Below are 19,320 nucleotides of genomic sequence, written 5' to 3'. Positions count from 1 at the left end.
TGTGTTTGTGTGTGTGTGTATACAGTTCAAGGGAATGGGTCCAGGGCCTTGTACATGCAGGCCCTTTATCACTCAGCTACATCCCGGCTGCAATGTTTCTTTCTCTTAGGGACACAATGGTGAGTGCATGTGACCACACTGGACTTTTTTTTTTTTTTAGAGCAGTGATTCTCAAACTTTGTAGCTACGATCCCTTTACTCTTAGCAGTTATTGAGGAAAACTCCCAGAGAAATTTTGTTTGTCAACTAATATCTTCTGGTATTGGACATATAAAAAGTTTAATAGGGCTGGGAATGCGGCTTAATGGTAGAGTGCTTGCTTTGCATGCATGAAGCCCTGGGTTTGATTCCTCAGTACCACATAAACAGAAAAAGCCAGAAGTGGCACTGTGGCTCACGTGGTAGAGTGCAAGCCTTGGGCAAAAAGAAGCAAGGGACAGTGCTCAGGCCCTGAGTTCGGGCCCCAGGATTGGCCAAAAAAAAATAGTTTAATAAACGTTCAAGGTATTTATTAATAGATTTTCTTTTTGGTCGGTCGTGGGGCTTGAACTCAAGGCCTAGGCACTGTCCCTGAGCTCTTTTTGCTTAAGGCTAGCACTCTACCACTTTTAGCCACAGCACTACTTCTGGTTTTGTGATGGTTAATTACAGATAAGAGTCTCATGGACTTTCCTGCCCAGGCTGGCTTTGATCTTCACTCAGCCTCCTGAGTAGTATTACAGGCTTGAGCCACTAGCACCGGGCTTATTAATTGATCTTAACTATGCATTTGTAGTGTACAGCATGAAGCAAGTACTCTTCTAAGCTACATCTCCAGACTAATAATTGATCTTAAAAACATCACTGATAGAGCTGAGCATGCAGCTCAGTGTGAGCATGTTTGACTTCAGTGTAATGACACTGTAGATTCAATCCCCAGCACTGCAAAAAAAAAAAAAAGCAATAATAAAATTTAATGAGAAGAATGTCATTGCTTTTGTTAGGCTTTTTTTTTGGTGGGGGGGGGGGTGGGCTAGTGGCTTCAACTCAGGGCCTGAGGGCTGCCCCTGAGCTCCTTCACTCAAAGTTAGTGCTCTACCACTTACAGCTCCACTTCTGGTTTTCTGGTGGCTAATTGGAAATAAAAGTCTCACAGACTTTCCTACCCAGGCTGGCCTTGAATTGCAATCCTCAGATCTCAGCCTCCTCAGTAGCTAGGATTAGAGGTGGGAGCCACTAGTACCAAGCTCTGATAGGCTTTTTTTTTTTTTTTTTTGCCAGTCCTGGGCCTTGGACTCAGGGCGTGAGCACTGCCCCTGGCTTCTTTTTGCTCTAAGGCTAGCACTCTGCCACTTGAACCACAACGCCACTTCTGGCAGTTTTCTGTATATGTGGTGCTGGGGAATTGAGCCCAGGGCTTCATGTATATAAGATGAGCACTCTTGCCACTATATATAGGCCATATCCCCAGCCCAAGAATGTCATTGATTTACTACTTTTTTTTCTGGTGGCACTGGGGCTTGAACTCAAGATCTTATACTTGCTTAAGCAAATGATCTGCTACTTGAGCCATGTCCCCAGTCCTAGTTTGTTTTTCAGATGGGGTCTTATGGTTTTTCTCAGGACAGCCTCAAACCTCAGCCCTCACCTCAGCTTCTGGAGCAACTGGAATTCTGGGAGTGCATCTGGATTCTCATATCTGCTTTTCAATCCAACCTCTTGGGATAACAAGTCTCAGAACATTTGAGAGGCTTCACAGAGTATGAGCAAGACAGATAAAGTCTTAATAGTATCACAAAAATGGTTTTGCCCTGAAGACTCTTGAAAATCCCTTGGGGTCCCCAGGATTCACTTTATTATGAAAATTACGATACTTGATTTTTAATGCTTATTTGCATTTCCTGCTAGAATCAGCTTTTGGAGAGTAGAAACTGGGGTTTCATCATTAGCTAACACTAGGAAAGGATTTCCCTTTGGAAATATCCTGATTCCATTTTGTGAAAGCCTTGAAATCGACTCTCTGAGTAATCAGAGGAAACAAGGTAACCACCCAGTTAAAATTATACATTGGTTCCCTGACTAAAGAAGGACGTCTCACTTGGTTATTCAGTTTGAAAATGGAGGTGCCGAGGGTTGGGCAGGTGTTCCGATCTCAAGTGTATAATAATAGCACAGTAGAGTGGTTGAGTACAAGGGCTTTCAAGTCAGACCACTCATGGTTGGCTCCGAACTGATTTGGGCCAAGTTACTTCTTTGGGCTTCATTTACCTCACCATGAAATAAAGTTAATAACATGGTACATGCCCCAAAGAGGTATGTGGGAACTAAAGATGATATAAGCAGCTATAGTAGTACTTTGGCATATAATAAAACCTCAATAAATGTTCACTGCTATTTATTCTTACTATAATATTTCTTTTAGGTTTGATTTAACCAGACAGTGAAATAATATATATATTATATGTATATGTACATATATATTTTATTATTCAGCCATAAAAATGAATGAAATACCTGCACATGCTACAGTATAAATGAATCTTTAAAATATATGCTTCGTAAAGGATAAATGATTTCATTTGTGTGATGAGAGCACCATCCGAACAGACTTTCTTTTTTCTTCTGTGCTAAGTCCTAAGGCTTGAACTAAGGGCCAGTGTACTGTCCTTGAGCATGTCTTGCTCAAGGCTAGTGCTCTATTTCTTGAGCCATAGCTCTACTTACAGCTTTTTGGTGATTACTTAGAGATACACATTTCAGCTTGATGTCAGTGGCTCACACCTGTCATCCTAGCTACTCAGGAGGCTGAGATCTGAGCATCACAGTTCAAAGCCAGCTGGGGCAGGAAAGTCCATGAAACTCTTACCTCCAATTAACCACCAGAAAACGAGGTGGCACTGTGGCTCAAGTGGTAGGGCATTAGCCATCAGCTGAAGAGCTCAGGGACAGTGCCCAGGCCCTGAGTTCAAACGCCACAACCAACTAACAAAAGAAAAAAAATTCATGGACTGAAGGGCTAGGAATGTGACTTAGTTGGTAGAGAGCTTGCCTAGCATGCATGAAGCCCTGGGTTCAATTCCTCAGCACCACATGAACAGAAAAAGCCAGAGGTGGTACCGTGGCTCAAGTGGTAGAGTGCTAAGCAGTAGAGCAAAAGCAGCTCAGGGACAGTGCCCAGGCCCTGAAATCAAGCCCCAGAACTGGCAAAAATAAAAATTCACAGACTTTCTTACCCCTGCTGACTTCAAACTATGATCCTCAGATCTCAGCCTCCTAAGTAGCTAGGATAAGAGGCATGAGCCAGTAGCTCCTAGCTAGGACTATACTTTTTGTTAGTTTGCATGTCTCTTCATTCTTTTTGGAGTATTTTGAATCTTTGAATGCTGTAATCTTTTCTTTTTCCTTTTTCTTTTTTGCAGGTCCTGGGGCTTAAACTCTGGGCCTGGGCTCTGTCCCTAAGCTTCTTTTCCTCAAGGATACGGCTCTACCACTTGAGCCGCCGCACCACTCCAGACTTTTTCTGAGTAGTTTATTGGAGATGAGTCTGCCTGGGCTGACTTTGAACCTTGGTCCTCAAACCGCAGCCTCCTGAATAGCTAGCATGACAGGTGTGAGCTACCAGCACCATTTTAATATAGAAACTCTGGGAGTCAGATTCTTCCCTGAGCCCCTTGGATTGGTTGTTGCCATTTGTTGTGTGGCTTTTTAAACTGGTTAGTTTGGGTAATATTGTATTCTTTGTTCTGTGTGATCAGTGAAGTGATGCACTTGGTTTTGTGGTGAGGTAGTGACTTAACAGTGATTTTCCTAGATGCCTGGAGCAGGAAACACAACAAAAGCAGCAGCCTTTTTAACTGGCTTTTTCAGTCCCAAGGCCTGCCTTCATACTCAGCCAGGCTGGCCACAGCTCTGCTTTAGCCTTTGCCTCTGCTCACCCAGAGCAAGGGAGCTTAGTCTTTTTAGGTCTTTCTAAGTCACAGCCTTCTATAGTCTCAGGAATCTATGGAAGCTTTTTTTTTTTGTAAGTAAACAAAGTCTATATTTACATCATGGCACTGTGCAATTCATTTTTAGTGATTATTTGCAGATTAGGTTTTGTCTTTAATTTTATTGTAAAGGTGATGTACATAGCAGTTACAGTTACATAAGGTAATGTGTTTGTTTTTGTCCCTCGTGGGGCTTGAACTCGGGGCCTGGGTGCTGTACCTTAGCTCTTCAGCTCAAGGCTAGCACTCTACCACTTTGAGCCACAGCACCACTTCCAGTTTTCTGGTGGTTCATTGGAGATGAGAGTCTCATGGACTTTCCTGCCCAAGCTGGCTTTGAACCGAGATCCTCAGATCTCATCCTTCTGAGTAGCTAGGATGACAGGCATGAGCCACCAGCACAAGGCATGAGTATATTTCTTGCTGAACATTGCTACCCCCTCCCTTGTTTTCTCCTACTTTCCCTTGGTAGAATGCAATTCTGTGAGCTTTGACTGCTGCCTAATGTGCCTGCCATTACAGTCATATACAGAAGGCACATCTCCCCCATGCCTTTCCTGTTCATCCTCACTCATCTCTAGACTTTTGCCTTTTCTAGAACATCATGTAGTTGGAGACAAACAACATGCTTCCTTCTTGTACTGCCTTTTTCACCCACGCCTTTGAGGTTTCCATCTTTCTTGACAGTTTGACTGCTCCCTCCTTTACTGCAGGATAATGTCCCTGCTGCCTGAATGTATTACAGTTTTTGCATCCATTCACCTATTGAAAGGCTTCTTGATGGCGTCTACATTTGGGCAGTTGTGAATAAAACCATGATAAACATCTATGTTCAGGTTTCTGTGTGCCCATCCATTTCTAGCTCCACTGGGTAAATCCCTAGGTGTGCAGTTGCTATCTCACACGAAATTATATTTAGCTAAGAAACTGCAAAGCTCTTATGCCACAAAGCATCTGACTTCCTAAGTAATATGCTTTGCTTCATGCTGCAGTGGCTGGTTCATTTTCTTTATAATATTTTCAATAAGTGCCTTCCCCATTGCTCAGCTCTGTCATGAGAAAGTGCCAAGTTGAGCAAAATAAGTGTGAGACCTTTGTCTTCATCTGTCAGGAAGTCATAGTTCTTTGAGAAAAAAAAATATCTCTGTTCCTTCTAGTGCTGGGAGGCCGTACCAGACACCTGGGCCAGGTTGTTGTCTTTGCTGTCCACTACCAGGCCGGGGGCAGGATGAGGCCAGGGTAAGTTAAAGCACTGCCCACTCTATCACAAGCTCCTGTCACCTTTTTTTTTCCTGATAGGGACTTGCTTGGTAGTTGAAAACCTTGGGTTGTTTCCCAGAGTCATTGTTGCTGTTTTTGCAGCACTGGGATTTGAACTCAGGACCTCCAACTTGCCAGGCAGGCACCCCTACCACTTAAGCCACACCCCAGCCTTTTTTTGCCTTCATTATTTTTCAGGTAGGGTCTGACATTTTTGTCCAGGCTAAAGATAGGGATATGCATTCAGTCCAGCATGAGCAAGCAATGATCTCATCTCTCTTCATGTACAGATGAGGACACCGGGTTCCTGCAGCTCAGTGGCTTCCCAGGTCCTGTGGCTGTTCAGTGGCCAAGCACAGACCTGGTTAGGTCTGCTTGAGTTTCAAGGCCACGCTCTGCCCATTTGGCTGCAGATTCTGATTCCCCCGTGTTGGTTTGCAGGAACTAGTCACCGCCAGGTGCTCTCTCCTTTCCGACTCCTTACACGGCCTGGCTCATCTGCAGAGTGGCTTTTGGCCAAGACCGGGCAGAGGAGAGCCATGGACCCGTACAGCCCTGAGGACGAGGGTGCCCTTCCATCAGAAATGCACCTTCCTTCCTTCTCAGACAGCCAGGGGCTCAACTGCAACGACACTGTCAGCCAGGACCTGGGGCCCAGCACTCGAGACCTGCTCTATGCTGGCCTCAGCGGTTTAGACCTGGACCCCAGTCTCCCAGCATCAGACATGCCCAGTGAGGTGCTGGAGGACAACTTGGATACTTTGTCCCTGTACTCAGGGAAGGACGGTGACTCTGTGAAGCTGTTGGAGGAATATGCAGACTCCGAATCTCAGACTTCCTTGCAAGGTAAGACTGCTTGCCTGGGTGGAAGGGCCTAGGGGGATGCTTGGAAGTTCTTGCACCACCTAGGGGTGATTCTGCAGAGGTCGGTATAGACAAGACTCCTCCTTACTAGCAACCCAGGGATCCATGGCTTTTATGTCCATGGTCCACCCAGATGACCTAAAGTCAACTTCCCTGTAATCTCCTTGCCCCATGCCCGACTCTATTCCTTGGAACAAGAGAGATATGTATGTTCTTCCTCTACTTGCTAAACTTCACAGAACTGAGGACACCTACCCTCTCCCACCTGAGTGTCCAGTTACCTCAGCTGTTCCTCAGGCAACATGGTCTGTGTCCCCAAGGGGTACAGAAGAGGTGGGAAATTGAGAACTCCAAAAAAAGAAAGAAAGAAAGATAGATAGAAAGAAAGAAAGAAAGAAAATGAACCCATCACAATCTCAGTCTCATTCCTCTCAAACTCCCTTTTCTTTCTTAACATCTGCACCAATTCTGTTTGACTCTGGGCACTTTTTTCAGTAGTATGTCAAGAACATCCTTTCATATGTTCGGTTATTTGGAAGGCTTTCTCATCAGAGGCTGCTTTAAACCCTAATGTAGGCTGGGCACGGTGGCACATACCTGTCAGCCCAGCTAGTCAGGAGGTAGAAGCAGGAGGATCTTAAGTTCAAGGCCATCACTTGAGACCCTGATTTGAAAACTAAATGCAAAGAAAAGGGCTGGAGATGTGGCTCACTGGTGAGCGTTTTCTTGCCTGCATGCTTGAGGCCCTTGGTTCAGGCTGCAGTACTGGAAAAACAGACTTTTTTTTTTTTTTTTTTGGCCAGTCCTGGGCCTTGGACTCAGGGCCTGAGCACCTTCCCTGGCTTCTTCCCGCTCAAGGCTAGCACTCTGCCACCTGAGCCACAGCGCCCCTTCTGGCCGTTTTCCATATATGTGGTGATGGGGAATCGAACTGAGAGCTTCATGTGTAGGAGGCAAGCGCTCTTGCCACTAGGCCATATTCCCAGCCCTCTTCCCACCCTCTTGACACTAGGTTGTCTGTACAGGTTCAGGAGAAAATGCAATGGAGAAGGTTAATGCCCTTTCAGGAGATCTTTGTAGAAAGGTACCTCTGAAGTAAAAACCCAAAGCAGACCCAGCTGGTTGAGTGCAGGAACTCACACTTTTGCCAAGGTTTCCATGGTGTTATCTGCAGCTTGCCCTTTTGTGGGTGCAGGTGATGGTGTAGGCTCAAGCTCTGCCTCTCTGCTCAAGCTCTCTCATGTCACTCAGCCTGCCATTCCTGTCCCTCTGCACCAGGCATGGAACCAGGTACGGCCCTGTGGGTGGGGCCTGATCAGGGCCCTGGCTCCCTCCTGGTGCTCCTAAGCTGCTGGAAGTCCAGGTCTTGGCCTGTCCTTGGAAGATCTTCACAGAGGAGAGCTACAGAGCATCCACGGGTGCCCAGGTACCCCCTGGCTGTGATAACCTGTGCTTTCTCCCTCTGTCTAGACCTGGGGCTAGGCACCCTGAAGGTGCCCAAAGAGGCCGATGAAGGCGGCAGGGCCACCTCAGGGAGCGCAAGGAAAGGCAAGCGGCAGCACAGCTCCCCCCAGAACCCACTCCTGGACTGCAGCCTTTGCGGGAAGGTGTTCAGCAGTGCCAGCTCCCTCAGCAAGCACTACCTGACGCACAGCCAGGAGAGGAAGCACGTCTGCAAAGTCTGCAGCAAAGCCTTCAAGCGGCAGGACCACCTGTACGTAGACAACGGAGGACCGCGCCCGCCCCCTGCTCCACCCGCATCCTACTTTGGGGTTCCATAGTTTTGTTTAGTTTTGATAAAAGGTTATCAAAGGGCAGGGTGGCTGAGGGAGGCCCCTGCTGGTCGTCTTTTCGGGGTGCCCCTTGGCGGGGCACCCACAGCCATGTCTCCCCACAGGACTGGGCACATGCTCACGCACCAGAAGACCAAGCCGTTCGTGTGCATCGAGCAGGGCTGCAGCAAGAGCTACTGCGACTACCGCTCCCTGCGCCGCCACTACGAAGTGCAGCACGGCCTGTGCATCCTGCGCGAGGCCCCTACCGAGGAGGAAGCCTTCGGGGACCCCCCGCACCCGGACCTGCCGCCCCCCGGCTCCCTGCGGCCCCCGGGACTCCCCGAAGCCCGATCCCCCAGCTCGGTGCTGCCCAACCGCGACCTGCTGCGCTGCATCGTGAGCAGCATCGTGCACCAGAAGATCCCGTCCCCCGGCCCGGCCCTGGCGGCGCCCACCGACGGCGACGGGCGCGGCACGGGGGCCTCCACCTGCGCCCCTGCCGCCACCCCGGTGGCCCCGGGAGCCCCAGGCGCAGAGGGGCCCGAGGATCCCCAGCCCCCGCGGACCGAGGCGGCCGCAGAGGACACGCGCGCGGCCGCGCCGTCCAGGGTGGCGGCGGAGAACGGCGCCCCCGACGCCCCGGAGCTGGAGCTGCCACAGCAGCCCCAGTCCTCCCGGGAGAGCTGGGCCGAGGGCGGCGCCCTGCCCACCCGCCTGCCGCTCTTCCGAGGCGCCGCTGCGGGCGCCCCTACCCCTGGCCATGGCTTCCCGTGGCTGCGGAGCCTGCCGGGCTGCTCCAAGGGCAAGGGCGGCGGCGTGCTGGTGCTGCACAAGGCGCCGGAGCCCCGCGAGCCCGGCCCCGCGGAGCCCCCGCCGGGCGCCGAAGACCCGCCCGCCCCGAAGGCGCCGGGCGGGGAGGCCTGCGAGGAGGACGGCTGGCCCTCCCGGAGGAGCAAGCCCGAGGGCAGCGAGCCCCTGGCCTGGCCGAGCCCCGGCGAGCAGGACGGGCCGGCGGCCGAGGCGGCCCCGCTCTTCCGCCAGCTGCTCCTCAAGTCGCAGGAGGCCCTGGCGGGCCACGAGCAGGTGCAGATGCTGCAGGTGCTCTCCGCGTCCCAGCGCCTCTTCGCCCCGCGCCCCGCCGCCGACGCCCGCCAGGCCGCCCTCAAGTCGCTGCAGGGAGCCTGGCCGCAGCCGACCCCCGCCGCCGTGGACGCCCTGCAGGGGGGCCCCGGACACCCCGACCCCGAGGGGTCCCCAGCCCGCAGAAGGAAGACGGTGCCCGCCGTGTCCAGGGAGACCTCGCCTGGCGGCACCCGGCGAGACACCAAGGGCGGCCTCAAAGTGGCCTCGGCCCCGCCATCGCTCCCAGCGCCCCTGGACGCGTCCCGGAACCCCGACATCTCTTCTCTGGCCAAGCACTTGCGGTCTTCCAAAGGGACCCTGGACCTGGGGGACATCTTCCCCGCCGCGGGCACGCGGCAGCCCCAGCTCGGGGGGGAGGAGCAGCCTGGAGCCCCGCTGCCCGGGAAGCAGGCCCAGGCCGATGGCTGCCTGGCCGCCGGGGCCGCCAGGCCCGAGAAGGGCCCAGCCTGCCCCCGAGGGGCGAGCTATCGGCTGTTCTCGGGGAACCCCAGGGCCCAGCGCTTCTCCGGCTTCCGGAAGGACAAGGTGAAGATGGACGTGTGCTGTGCCGCCTCTCCCAGCCAGGTGGCCATGGCCTCCTTCTCATCCAGTGGGCCTTCCGCTGATCCTGGCCGGGACGTAAAGTCCAAGCTGACCATATTCAACAGAATCCAGGTACCTGATACTGGGGACCGAACTCGGGGCTTCATCCAAGACATCCTCTCTACCTGAACCCCTTCTGAGTTATTTTGGGTCTCCTTTATGCCTTGGTGGGCCTGGCCTGTGGTCCTCCTTGGGTGCTGAGAAAGACCATGCCAGCCACTGCCCAAGCCGTTGTGCCTCCCCTGTAGCTGGGGTAACGGATTAAGATGGAGCCTTACATACTTGTATGCCCAGCTGGCCTCTATCTGCAACCCCCCAATCACTGCCTCCCAGGTAGCTAGGATCACAGGATTACAGGCTTGAGGTTGAAGGTGATCGTAAGGTTCACCAGAAAGGAAAGGAAACCCATCACATGGTTCAGACAGAAAGGAGTTTACTGGGGGGAAAACAAACTGCCAGCCCACACAAGATGGAGGAGTGGTGAGACTGAGGGGAAGGAAGAAGGAAAAAAGCAAGAGAGAGTAAGAGAGAAAAGGAAAAAGAGCAGAGACTCGTGTTGAGCTGGGATATATAGGAAAGGGGGAGGAGATAGGGCCAGGTGGATTAGATGTGACCTCAGGGCAGGAGGAGGTAACTGCCTCCAGGTGTGCCAGTTACCTAGGTAACTCAGGTACTGGGCGTAGACTTAAAGAGGTGGGGGGACACCTGCTCAGAGCCCTCCCCAGGGGTGGACCTTACAGTGAGGACCATAGAGAGGTGTCCAGAGCATTATTATGTCACTAAGCTTTTTGGTTGATTGTTTTCTTTTGTCTCCTGTTGCCTTCTGGATTTTTCTCCTTAAGTTCTAAAGAGGATATGAAGGTAGAGACCCCCCCCCCCCACCTCCTAAGTGCTTGTGCATGAAATGTGTGTTTTCTGCTGGAGGTTCTCCTGCTGTGTGCTCCAGCCTGATGCACCTTAGTCTAGGTCCTCCCTGCATCACACTTGAGGACCTGCTCTGAGGTGTCTAGCCGCACCCCTTAGTAGTAATGCCAGCCTCCTTCTCAGCGTCCCACAGCTATCTGGTGTTTTGTTTCATTTTGCTCTATTACTCAAATACTGAGCACCTGACCTTTTGAAGATGTGCAGTTCAGTAGTTTTTAGTGTATTCATAAGTTTTACAACTATGTGACAACCATTTTATTCCCCTCAGAAGAAACCCTACATCTTTCTACCTCCCTTTCTACCTCACTGTCATCTCTCCATCCTCTGAGCCGGGTCTCTATGGAGTCACCTCTTCTGGGCACCTCATACACTGGGGGCCCTTGTGCCTAGTCCCTGTCACTCAGCACTATGTTTCCAAGGTTCGCGTGTGTTCTGGTGTATGTCAGGGCCTCATTTCTCTTATGGCTGAGCAATATTCCAGTGGATGGATGGACTAGACTTTAACCATTCATTGGTAGGCTGTTTCCCCTCTTGGCTCTCATGAATATGCTGCCTCTAGTATGCATGCCCAGCTGCCTGTGTGGATGCATGCTTTTGTTTCTTTTGGGCAGATGTCCAGGAGTGGAATTGCCAGGTCACATGGAAACTCTGTGTTCAGTGTTTGAGGAACTATCAGGCTGTTTTCCAAAATAGTTTATCATTTTATACCCACCACTGTACATAAGGGCTGCATTTCCTCCACATCTTTACCAGCAATTGGTACAGCTCCTGCTTATTATTATTATAATCTATCTGATAGGTGTCAAGTCACATCTCATTATGGCTTTTTGACACATCTCACACTATGCAGCCTAGTCTGTCATGAAACTCGATGTGTATGCCAAACTCACAGTCCTTCTTTCACAGCTTCCAAGGGGCTGGGGTTACAGTCATGCCACCAGGCCTGGCTGTTTCTATCTTCATTCCTGTAGCACATTGTGGTTTTGCTTTGCCTTTTTTCATGGCTAATGATGCTGAACACCCTTTCATTGGTTTATTAGCCATTCATTCGTGTAACTTCTTAAGAGAGATAGTCCATTTAGACCCTTTTCCCATTTTCAAAATGGAGCTACTGTTTTATTACTATTGAGTTGTAAGAGATCTTTACATATTCTGGATGCAAGCCCCCTTATCAATTATGTGACTTATAAGCAGCCTCTTCCATCTTGTACTAGCGTTTGTAGGATAAAAGTTTCCTTTTTTTTTTTTTTGGCCAGTCCTGGGGCTTGGACTCAGGGCCTGAGCACTGTTCCTGGCTTCTTTTTGCTCAAGGCTAGCACTCTGCCACTGAGCCACAGCACCACTTCTGGCCGTTTTCTATATATGTGGTGCTGGGGAATTGAACCCAGGGCTTCATGTATGTGAGGCAAGCACTCTTGCCACTAGGCCATATTCCCAGCCCAAGTTTCCATTTTAATGAAGTTCAATTTGTGTGGTCTTTGTTTTGCTTTGGTATCGAACCTAAGAGACCATTACCTAATCCAAGGGCACAAAGTTTTCCTCTGCTGTGGTTCTCTAACCTTAGGGTCTTCTAGCTGTGGAACTTCTGTGCCTTCTCATTTCTGCTGTGTGGACACAGATGTGTTTTCTTGTACAGGGAGGAAACATCTACAGACTACCTCATCCAATGAAGGAGGAGAACATGGCAGGTGGATGGTAAGTCAGGATGCCCTCCCTGTCCTGCCCAGGCTCTGCCTTCTGCAGAGTCCTTGATGGCCCTGGGGGAGTGAAGTGGGGGCCTTCCATGCTGAAGAGGCTGCCTCTGGCCTAGAGAGTGTGGGTATGGCCTCCAAGTCTGAAGTTTATCAGTCATGGTCAGTGGTATGAGTTAAAAGCAAAACACAGTGATCAGGAATCGAGTCTCATTCTTCCATTCTCCCTTCCTGCCTTGTCTGCCCACAGCCACCAGCCCAATGGGGGGCCCACTGATTGGACAGAACCGAGGAGCACTTTTGTCTGCAAGAACTGCAGTCAAATGTTCTACACCGAGAAGGGGCTGAGTAGCCACATGTGCTTCCACAGTGACCAGTGGCCATCGCCCCGGGGGAAGCAGGAGCAGCAGGTGGAGGGGCTGGAGAGGCTTCTGGGGCCCATGATGGCTGAAGGCAGCATCTTGGGGGTGGGCCCGGCATTAGGATGGGCTGCTCTAGGGCAGATCCCCCTTTGCCAGGCAGGAGCACAGTGGCTCCTCCCCCTGGTCTAAGCCCCAAGCTTCCCTGCCTGGGAATCTACAGTGGCCATGAAACTTAGAGAACCTTCACTTCTTTATGTTTAGGTATTTGGCACGGAGTTTAGCAAACCATCAAGACAGGTGCTGAGGCCAGATGGCGATGGACAGAGTCCCCCAGGAGCCAGGAAGTCCTTGGACAGCATGACCACGGCCCCTCTGGTGATCCCTTTGTCAGTCCCTGTGACTCCAGCACCTCGCCGCCTGGGGGGCACAGCCAAGGTGGGTGCTTATCTAGAAGTCCTGATTTGACATCTCACTCAGTACTCTCTGAGTGCTGTGCTGGCCCAGCCTTGTGGGGGACACAGACTCAAGCCAGACAGCGATGGCCCAGAGTCATCTGGGGGTGAGGGGTACACAGAGCTCGTGAGCTCTCCAGCTGGGTGGGCGTGGCTTGCACAGGTGAAGGGGGCTCTGTGAGGTAGCCTGCATTGGAGGGCCACACTGGAGAAGTTCTGCTACATTTGGGATGGTGCAGTCCCCTTCATCCCTGCTGGGTCCACTTTTGGGTCCTAAGAGCACCTGGCATTGGGTAGAATGGAATTTGATTTGTCACACTGCCACATGATGTCTTTGCCTCCTTTGGGCCATTGCTGCTATCCCTGCACCTCTTACCAGGAGCATATGAGGGCAGAGCCTCGCTGCCAGCAGAGCAGAGCATCCTAGCTCTGGCTTGGGTGGCCAGACAGTTCCCAAGAAAGCTCTCCTGGGGTCCTAGGCTGAGGGCTCAGGTATGGCCACATTGAGTGTGCCTGTCCAATGTGGCCAGTCCCACTGTCCATTCAGGGCTACCAAAAGACTGAGTAGTGCTGGAGGTGGCCTCCAGTGGTTCTGGGCTCTCTTCCTCAGGGACAAGAGAAAGATGGGGAAGAGAGAGACAGCAAGGACAGCCGGCAGCAGAGGAAGCGGAAGAAGCGCCCCCAGCCCCAGACGATGCTCCTGCCTGCCCTCCCCTCTGCACTGGGGGAGCCAGCGCCAGGGGGGGGCTGCCACCAGAGCTGCCTTCCCTCTCCCGTGCTCCTGGTGGACCATCTCCTGAAGGGCCTGTTCCAGTGTTCCCCGTACACCCCACCCCCCATGCTCAGCCCCATCCGGGAGGGCTCTGGGCTCTACTTCAACACGCTCTGCCCCATACCCCAGGCTGGGCCCTACCAACTCTTCAGCTCTGTGCTTGGTGAGTAATGCAGACCAGGACATAGCTCCTTGACCATGCCATGCCTCCCTGTGCTATCTGGTCCACTGCTGTCTTTGGCCTTGGAGGTATAGCTGCTGAGTAGTGTCCCAGGGAGGCCGTTTAGTCAGACCACTTTCTGTCCACCCTTCCATGTCATTTCCTTAATGGCATTACGAAAGTGTAACAATATACTCTTTTATTCTTTCCTTTTTTTTTTCATTTGTCCCATTACCAGGGCTTGAACTCAGGGCCTGGGTACTGTTCTTTTGCTTTTCTTGCTCAAGCCTAGAACTTTATCACTTTATCACTTTTTGGAAGTGAATTGGAGATACAGGTCTCATGGGCCAAGCACAGGTTGGTTGTTCATGCCTGTAATCCTAGCTACTGAGGAGGCTGAGATCTGAGGATCATGGTTCAAAGCCAGCCCGGGCAGGAAAATCTGTGACATTCTTATCTTTGAATTAACCACTCAAAAACCAGAATTGGAGCTGTGGCTCAAAGTGATAGAGCACTAGCCTTCAGCAAAAGAGCTTAGGGATAGCACCCAGGCCCTGAGTTCAAGGCCCATGAACAACAACAACAACAAAAAGAGTCTCATGGGGGTTCCTGTCCCGATTAGCTTTAAAACATCATCCTTGTATTTTAACCTCCTGAGTATCTAGAGCTAACAGCACCTGGTTCATGAGAGTTTTGGTTTTTTTCCCACTGGTTTTTTTATTTTGAAATTTTTATCTTTACCTTTGACTTTCAACATCCTGCTTAGATGTACACCACTCCCCCACTTCAGGGTTGGGAATGGAATCGGAGGCCTTGTTCATGCTAGATAACACTAAAGCCTCTTTTAGATCTCTCTCTCTCTCTTTTTGCCAGTCCTGGGACTTGAACTCAGGGCCTGAGCACTGTCACTGGCTTCTTTTTGTTCAAGGCTAACACTCTACCACTTGCTGTTTATATGGTGCTGAGGAATTGAACCCAGGGCTTCATTCATGCTAGGCAAGCGCTCTACTGCTAAGTCACATTCCCAACCCCATAACATCAGTATTCTTTGGTGAAAAGTTGTCGTTCTGCCTTCCTTTAGCATCTTGAAGCATGGGAACCAGGGGAAAACCTCATCTTGTCTGCCCCTCCCACCTGGGTGGAACCCCCAGGGGCAGCTGGATGGGGAAGGAACCCCCCCTTAAATACCACAGATGCTTGTTCTTATCAAGATTTCATCCATTTTCTTCAGTACATATTTCTCTACATGCTATATGCCCTTAGGATAGTTTCCAGAGACCTTCGCTTACTACTTTAGCACCAATATGTAACTTCATTCCCTAATTGGTTTGCTGAGTTCCTTCCTCAGCTTTTTCTGAGGTCCTTTTCCACCCAGGTGTCCTCAGACCTGTTTCTAGGCTGTGTCAACAAAGGCAGCCAGAAGGCACCCTGTGGGTCATGTCTACTCTGTGTTCTTGAGGCTTTTTGCTGTGTTTTCTTTTTTCCTCCCAGTCCTGGAGCTTGAACCCTACGCCTGAGCACTGCCCCGAGCTTCTTTTTGCTCAAGGCTAGCGCTCTACCACTTGAGCCACAGGGCCATTTATGTGGTACTGAGGAATCAAACCCAGGGCTTCAAGCAGGCTAGGCAAGTACTCTACCACTAAGCCACACTTTTAAGACCTCACGGTATGTTTTCTAGATCAGGTGGATGGCTCTTTCGGGATCTGTGTGGTGAAGGATGACACTAAGATCAGCATTGAACCGTGAGTTGGAGCAGTGAGAACCAAGTGTCCTCTACAGGAGGGTCTTTCACCCGCCATGGGGTCCAACATCCCTTTTCCCAAAGATGCTGTTTCATAGGAGGTCAGGTCAGAGTGCAGAGGCTCCCTGCAAACAGTGGGCTTCTCTAGATCACAGCAGGAAGTTCCCCTGGCACTTCTCTCTCAGAGAGACACGTGGCACATTGGACAGACCATGCTCAAGGCTCTGGGAAAAATTGGTGATGGCATAGCTCACAGTGCAGTCTGTGGCTAGACACGTGGCTGGACAGATGTGGCCAGTTATCAGCATGTACCTCCCTATCCTAGACCTTAAGAGGCAGAGGAGGAAGGAGGTGACCCTAGAGAGCTTCCCAAAATGCCTTTGTGTGTCTGTGAGGTGGCTTCGGGGCCCACAGAGTAGGATGTGGCTGACGCAGCCTACAGGTCCCATCTTGGTCACCCCTGCATGTCTCTGTCTGTGCGTGTGGCCTCTTCCAGACACATCAACATAGGGAGCCGGTTTCAGGCTGAGATCCCAGAGCTTCAGGAGAGATCTCTGGCTGGAGTGGACAAGCATGTGGCGGCTCTGGTTTGGAAGCCATGGGGAGATGTGATGACCAATCCCGAGACACAGGACAGAGGTGGCTGAGGCTCTGGGGTCTCACGGCAAGGCCCTTCCTTCCCTGCCAGCTCCAGGGAGTCTCCCCCTCCCAGGGTCCCTTCTCCCTGGCTGTGTTCAGTCATCTCCTCTGACCCAGTGGCTGGTTGGGCTATCTAGTACTAACCCAGGGCTGGCTTCTGCTCACCCACCTTGTCCACAGAGAAGTGCAAGGGAGGGAGTGGGGAGGATGGGAGGGAGAAAGGGAAGGAAGACGAGTGTCCACCTGACTAGCTCCTGACTCCCTCGTCTCCTTTCCTAACCCTTGCCACCACTGCTTGCTGGAACTGACACTGTAGTGACGGAGCTCTGTAATGTGGCATGCTCCAGCGTGATGCCAGGAGGGGGCACCAACCTGGAGCTCGCCCTGCACTGCCTGCACGAAGCCCAGGGCAGCGTTGAGGTGAGGCTGGATTGGGATTGTCAGGGATGTTCAGCTGTGGGCTCCACTTGTCTCATCATTACTGATTCTTGGAGATGGGGGCCGGTGGGGGAGGGAGCAGTAGATCCAGCTCAGGTTCTGTGTCCATACTTTTTCGTCTTCATTGTTTGTTCAGACAGAATCTCACTGAGTAGGCCAGGCTGGCTTGGAACTCGCTAGGTAGCCTAGGCTGGCCTGAAGGTCACAGATGTCCAACCTCGGCCACTGTGTCTGTCCCTCTTCATCCTTTGTTTAAAAGACCAAGCATAATCCCCTGGGTCTGTAATCGTAGCTGTACAGAGAGCAGAGCTAGGAGGACCTGCAGCCCAGGCTAAAACATAAGGCAAAAGAGGCTTGAGGCAATGGGACTCACTGAACACTATGCTGAAAATGAACTATAGAACTGATGTGGATGGGAGGGAAAAACTGGGAGAGAGCAAGGAAAGGGGTGATAGTATCCAAAAAGAAATGTACACTTTACCTGACTTATGGAACTGTAATCCCCTTTCTATGTCACTTTTAGAATAACAATAAAAAATTTTAAGGCATAGCTCAAATAGTAGATTATCAGCCTAGTGAGGCCCTGGATTCAAACCCCAGGACTGCCAAGAGAAAAGGCTGCATATGAAAACTACTGTACTGTCCCACCTCTCAGTTCTTGGTTTAGGAAAGGAAGTTCAGCTCTGAGTAGTGGAAGACATTCTGTTAGGAAGGCAGGTGTTAACGTGGTGGCCATGCTGTCTGTCAGGCTGTGGAGCAGCACCTGACACACAATATGTTCTTTTTTTTGTTGGTCATGGGCCTTGAACTCAGGGCCTGAGCACAGTCCCCAGCTCTTTTTGCTCAAGGCTAGTGCTCTACCACTTTGAGCCACTTCTGGTTTTTGAGTGGTTTATCAGAGATAAGAATCTCATGAACTTTCCTGCCCAGGCTGGTTTTGAACCATGATCCTCAGACTTCAGCCTCCTGAGTAGCTAGGATTACAGGTGCGAACCACTGGTGCCTGCACGTGTTATGCTCTTATCGAGTACCTTCTAGGTGCCCATCCTTGTATGGGTACCCTGGTACAGGATGGGATGGCTCAGGAGCTCTGTGTTTGGTTCAATGCTCTTTTGTCATCACTTTGGAATTCTTCATGGTTTTTGAATAAGGGGTCTCCATTCTGCACTGGAACCCAGAAATGACTCATGTGGGCCTGATGGTGATGGGGATAATCCCCGCCCTCATAGGGCTTGTATTTTGTTTTGTTTTTTGCCAGTCCTGGGCCTTGGACTCAGGGCCTGAATACTGTCCCTGGCTTCTTTTTGCTCAAGGCTAGCACTCTACCACTTGAGCCACAGCGCCACTTCTGGCTTTTTCTATACATGTGGTGCTGAGGAATCGAACCCAAGTCTTCATATATATGAGGCGAGCACTTTACCACAAAGCCATATTCCCAGCTCCAGTGCTTATATTTTAAGAAAGACAAAACAAGCAGTCAGCATGCTAAGCTTACTAGTCACTAAGGTGTACCGTGGGCAAAGTGAGTCCAGCTGAGTGATGGCGAGGCTCTCCAACACCAGGCCCTATGGGAGTGGGTGCTGGGGCCAGAATGGTGCCACACCTATGTCCAATTGCTGTGCTTGCCCTGGGACCACCCACTTTGAGGCTCATGGCAATGGGAAAGGCTATGAGGATGACTGTAATTTTCACATGAATGCAGGAGTGCAGGTGCCCCTCCACTTCCCACCTCTGCTCTGCCGGTGAGTGGCCTGCACCTGCTCTCATTCCAGGTTGCCCTAGAGACTCTTCTACTTCGAGGACCCCAGAAGTCACGTGCCCACCCGCTGGCTGACTATCACTACACAGGTGAGTGTGGGAAGAATGGGCACTCTGGGGCCTGGCTGAGAGCTTGGCCAACAAGGTGGGCCCGGTGGCAAGCTCTGCCTTGGCCTTCTCAGGAGCCTGGCTGCTTTCTTCTTACTGCTGCCTGCTGGCTTCTGGGGGCATTGGAGATGAGCTCAGGTGCAGCATTTGGATTCAGGCAACCTGGGCCCACCTCCCCTGGCAAGCCACCAAAGCCTTGGTTGCCACTAAAGAACTGCAAGGTTGTGTGGGTCACGTGACACTGGCACACATTTGTTGGTGGCTTTAATGTGGAGGGTGGTCTGCACTCCCCCCGCCCCCCCCCCCCACTGTAGTCCAACAAGGAGAAACCTCTCCTCCTCTTGGCTGTGTTCTCCCGCAGGCTCAGACATCTGGACTCCCATGGAGAAGAGGCTCTTTAAGAAGGCATTCTGTGCTCACAAGAAGGATTTTCACCTGATCCACAAGACGGTGAGGCTTGCCCGCCACTGCTCAATGATCGTGAATTTTTCCTTCAGGGTTTGGGCCGACGCTGTAAATCAGCTTCCTATTGTTCCATCTTGTTCAGAATCAGAAACTCATCTTTTTCTTTTTCTTTTTTTTTTTTTTTTTGGGCAGTCCTGGGGCTTGGGCTCAGGGCCTGAGCACTGTCCCTGGCTTCTTCCCGCTCAAGGCTAGCACTCTGCCACTTGAGCCACAGCACCACT

General features: G+C 51.3%; 1 protein-coding gene across 5 annotated transcripts in view; it reads left to right on the top strand.

Annotated features, from left to right (window-relative positions):
- The window catches only part of Znf541 (zinc finger protein 541), a 32,677-nt gene that overhangs the window by 9,890 nt on the left and 3,467 nt on the right, over window positions 1-19,320 (top strand). For 4 of the 5 annotated variants that reach the window (XM_048368593.1, XM_048368592.1, XM_048368590.1 and 1 more), the window contains 13 exons: window positions 5,123-5,204; window positions 5,667-6,071; window positions 7,560-7,803; window positions 7,987-9,661; window positions 12,150-12,208; window positions 12,455-12,614; window positions 12,828-13,001; window positions 13,629-13,953; window positions 15,629-15,692; window positions 16,188-16,330; window positions 16,647-16,750; window positions 18,541-18,616; window positions 18,996-19,084. In XM_048368593.1, coding sequence (XP_048224550.1) covers window positions 5,765-6,071; window positions 7,560-7,803; window positions 7,987-9,661; window positions 12,150-12,208; window positions 12,455-12,614; window positions 12,828-13,001; window positions 13,629-13,953; window positions 15,629-15,692; window positions 16,188-16,330; window positions 16,647-16,750; window positions 18,541-18,616; window positions 18,996-19,084 — 3,420 coding nt within the window. In that variant the 5' untranslated portion in view covers window positions 5,123-5,204; window positions 5,667-5,764. Of the gene's footprint in view, window positions 1-5,122; window positions 5,205-5,666; window positions 6,072-7,559; window positions 7,804-7,986; window positions 9,662-12,149; window positions 12,209-12,454; window positions 12,615-12,827; window positions 13,002-13,628; window positions 13,954-15,628; window positions 15,693-16,187; window positions 16,331-16,646; window positions 16,751-18,470; window positions 18,617-18,995; window positions 19,085-19,320 lie in introns of all 5 variants that reach the window. The other variant, XR_007214187.1, reaches the window with a different exon arrangement.

This window comes from Perognathus longimembris, chromosome 20 (genome assembly GCF_023159225.1).
Source record: "Perognathus longimembris pacificus isolate PPM17 chromosome 20, ASM2315922v1, whole genome shotgun sequence".
Lineage (NCBI taxonomy): Eukaryota > Metazoa > Chordata > Mammalia > Rodentia > Heteromyidae > Perognathus > Perognathus longimembris.
This window is presented reverse-complemented; position numbering and strand designations above follow the sequence as displayed.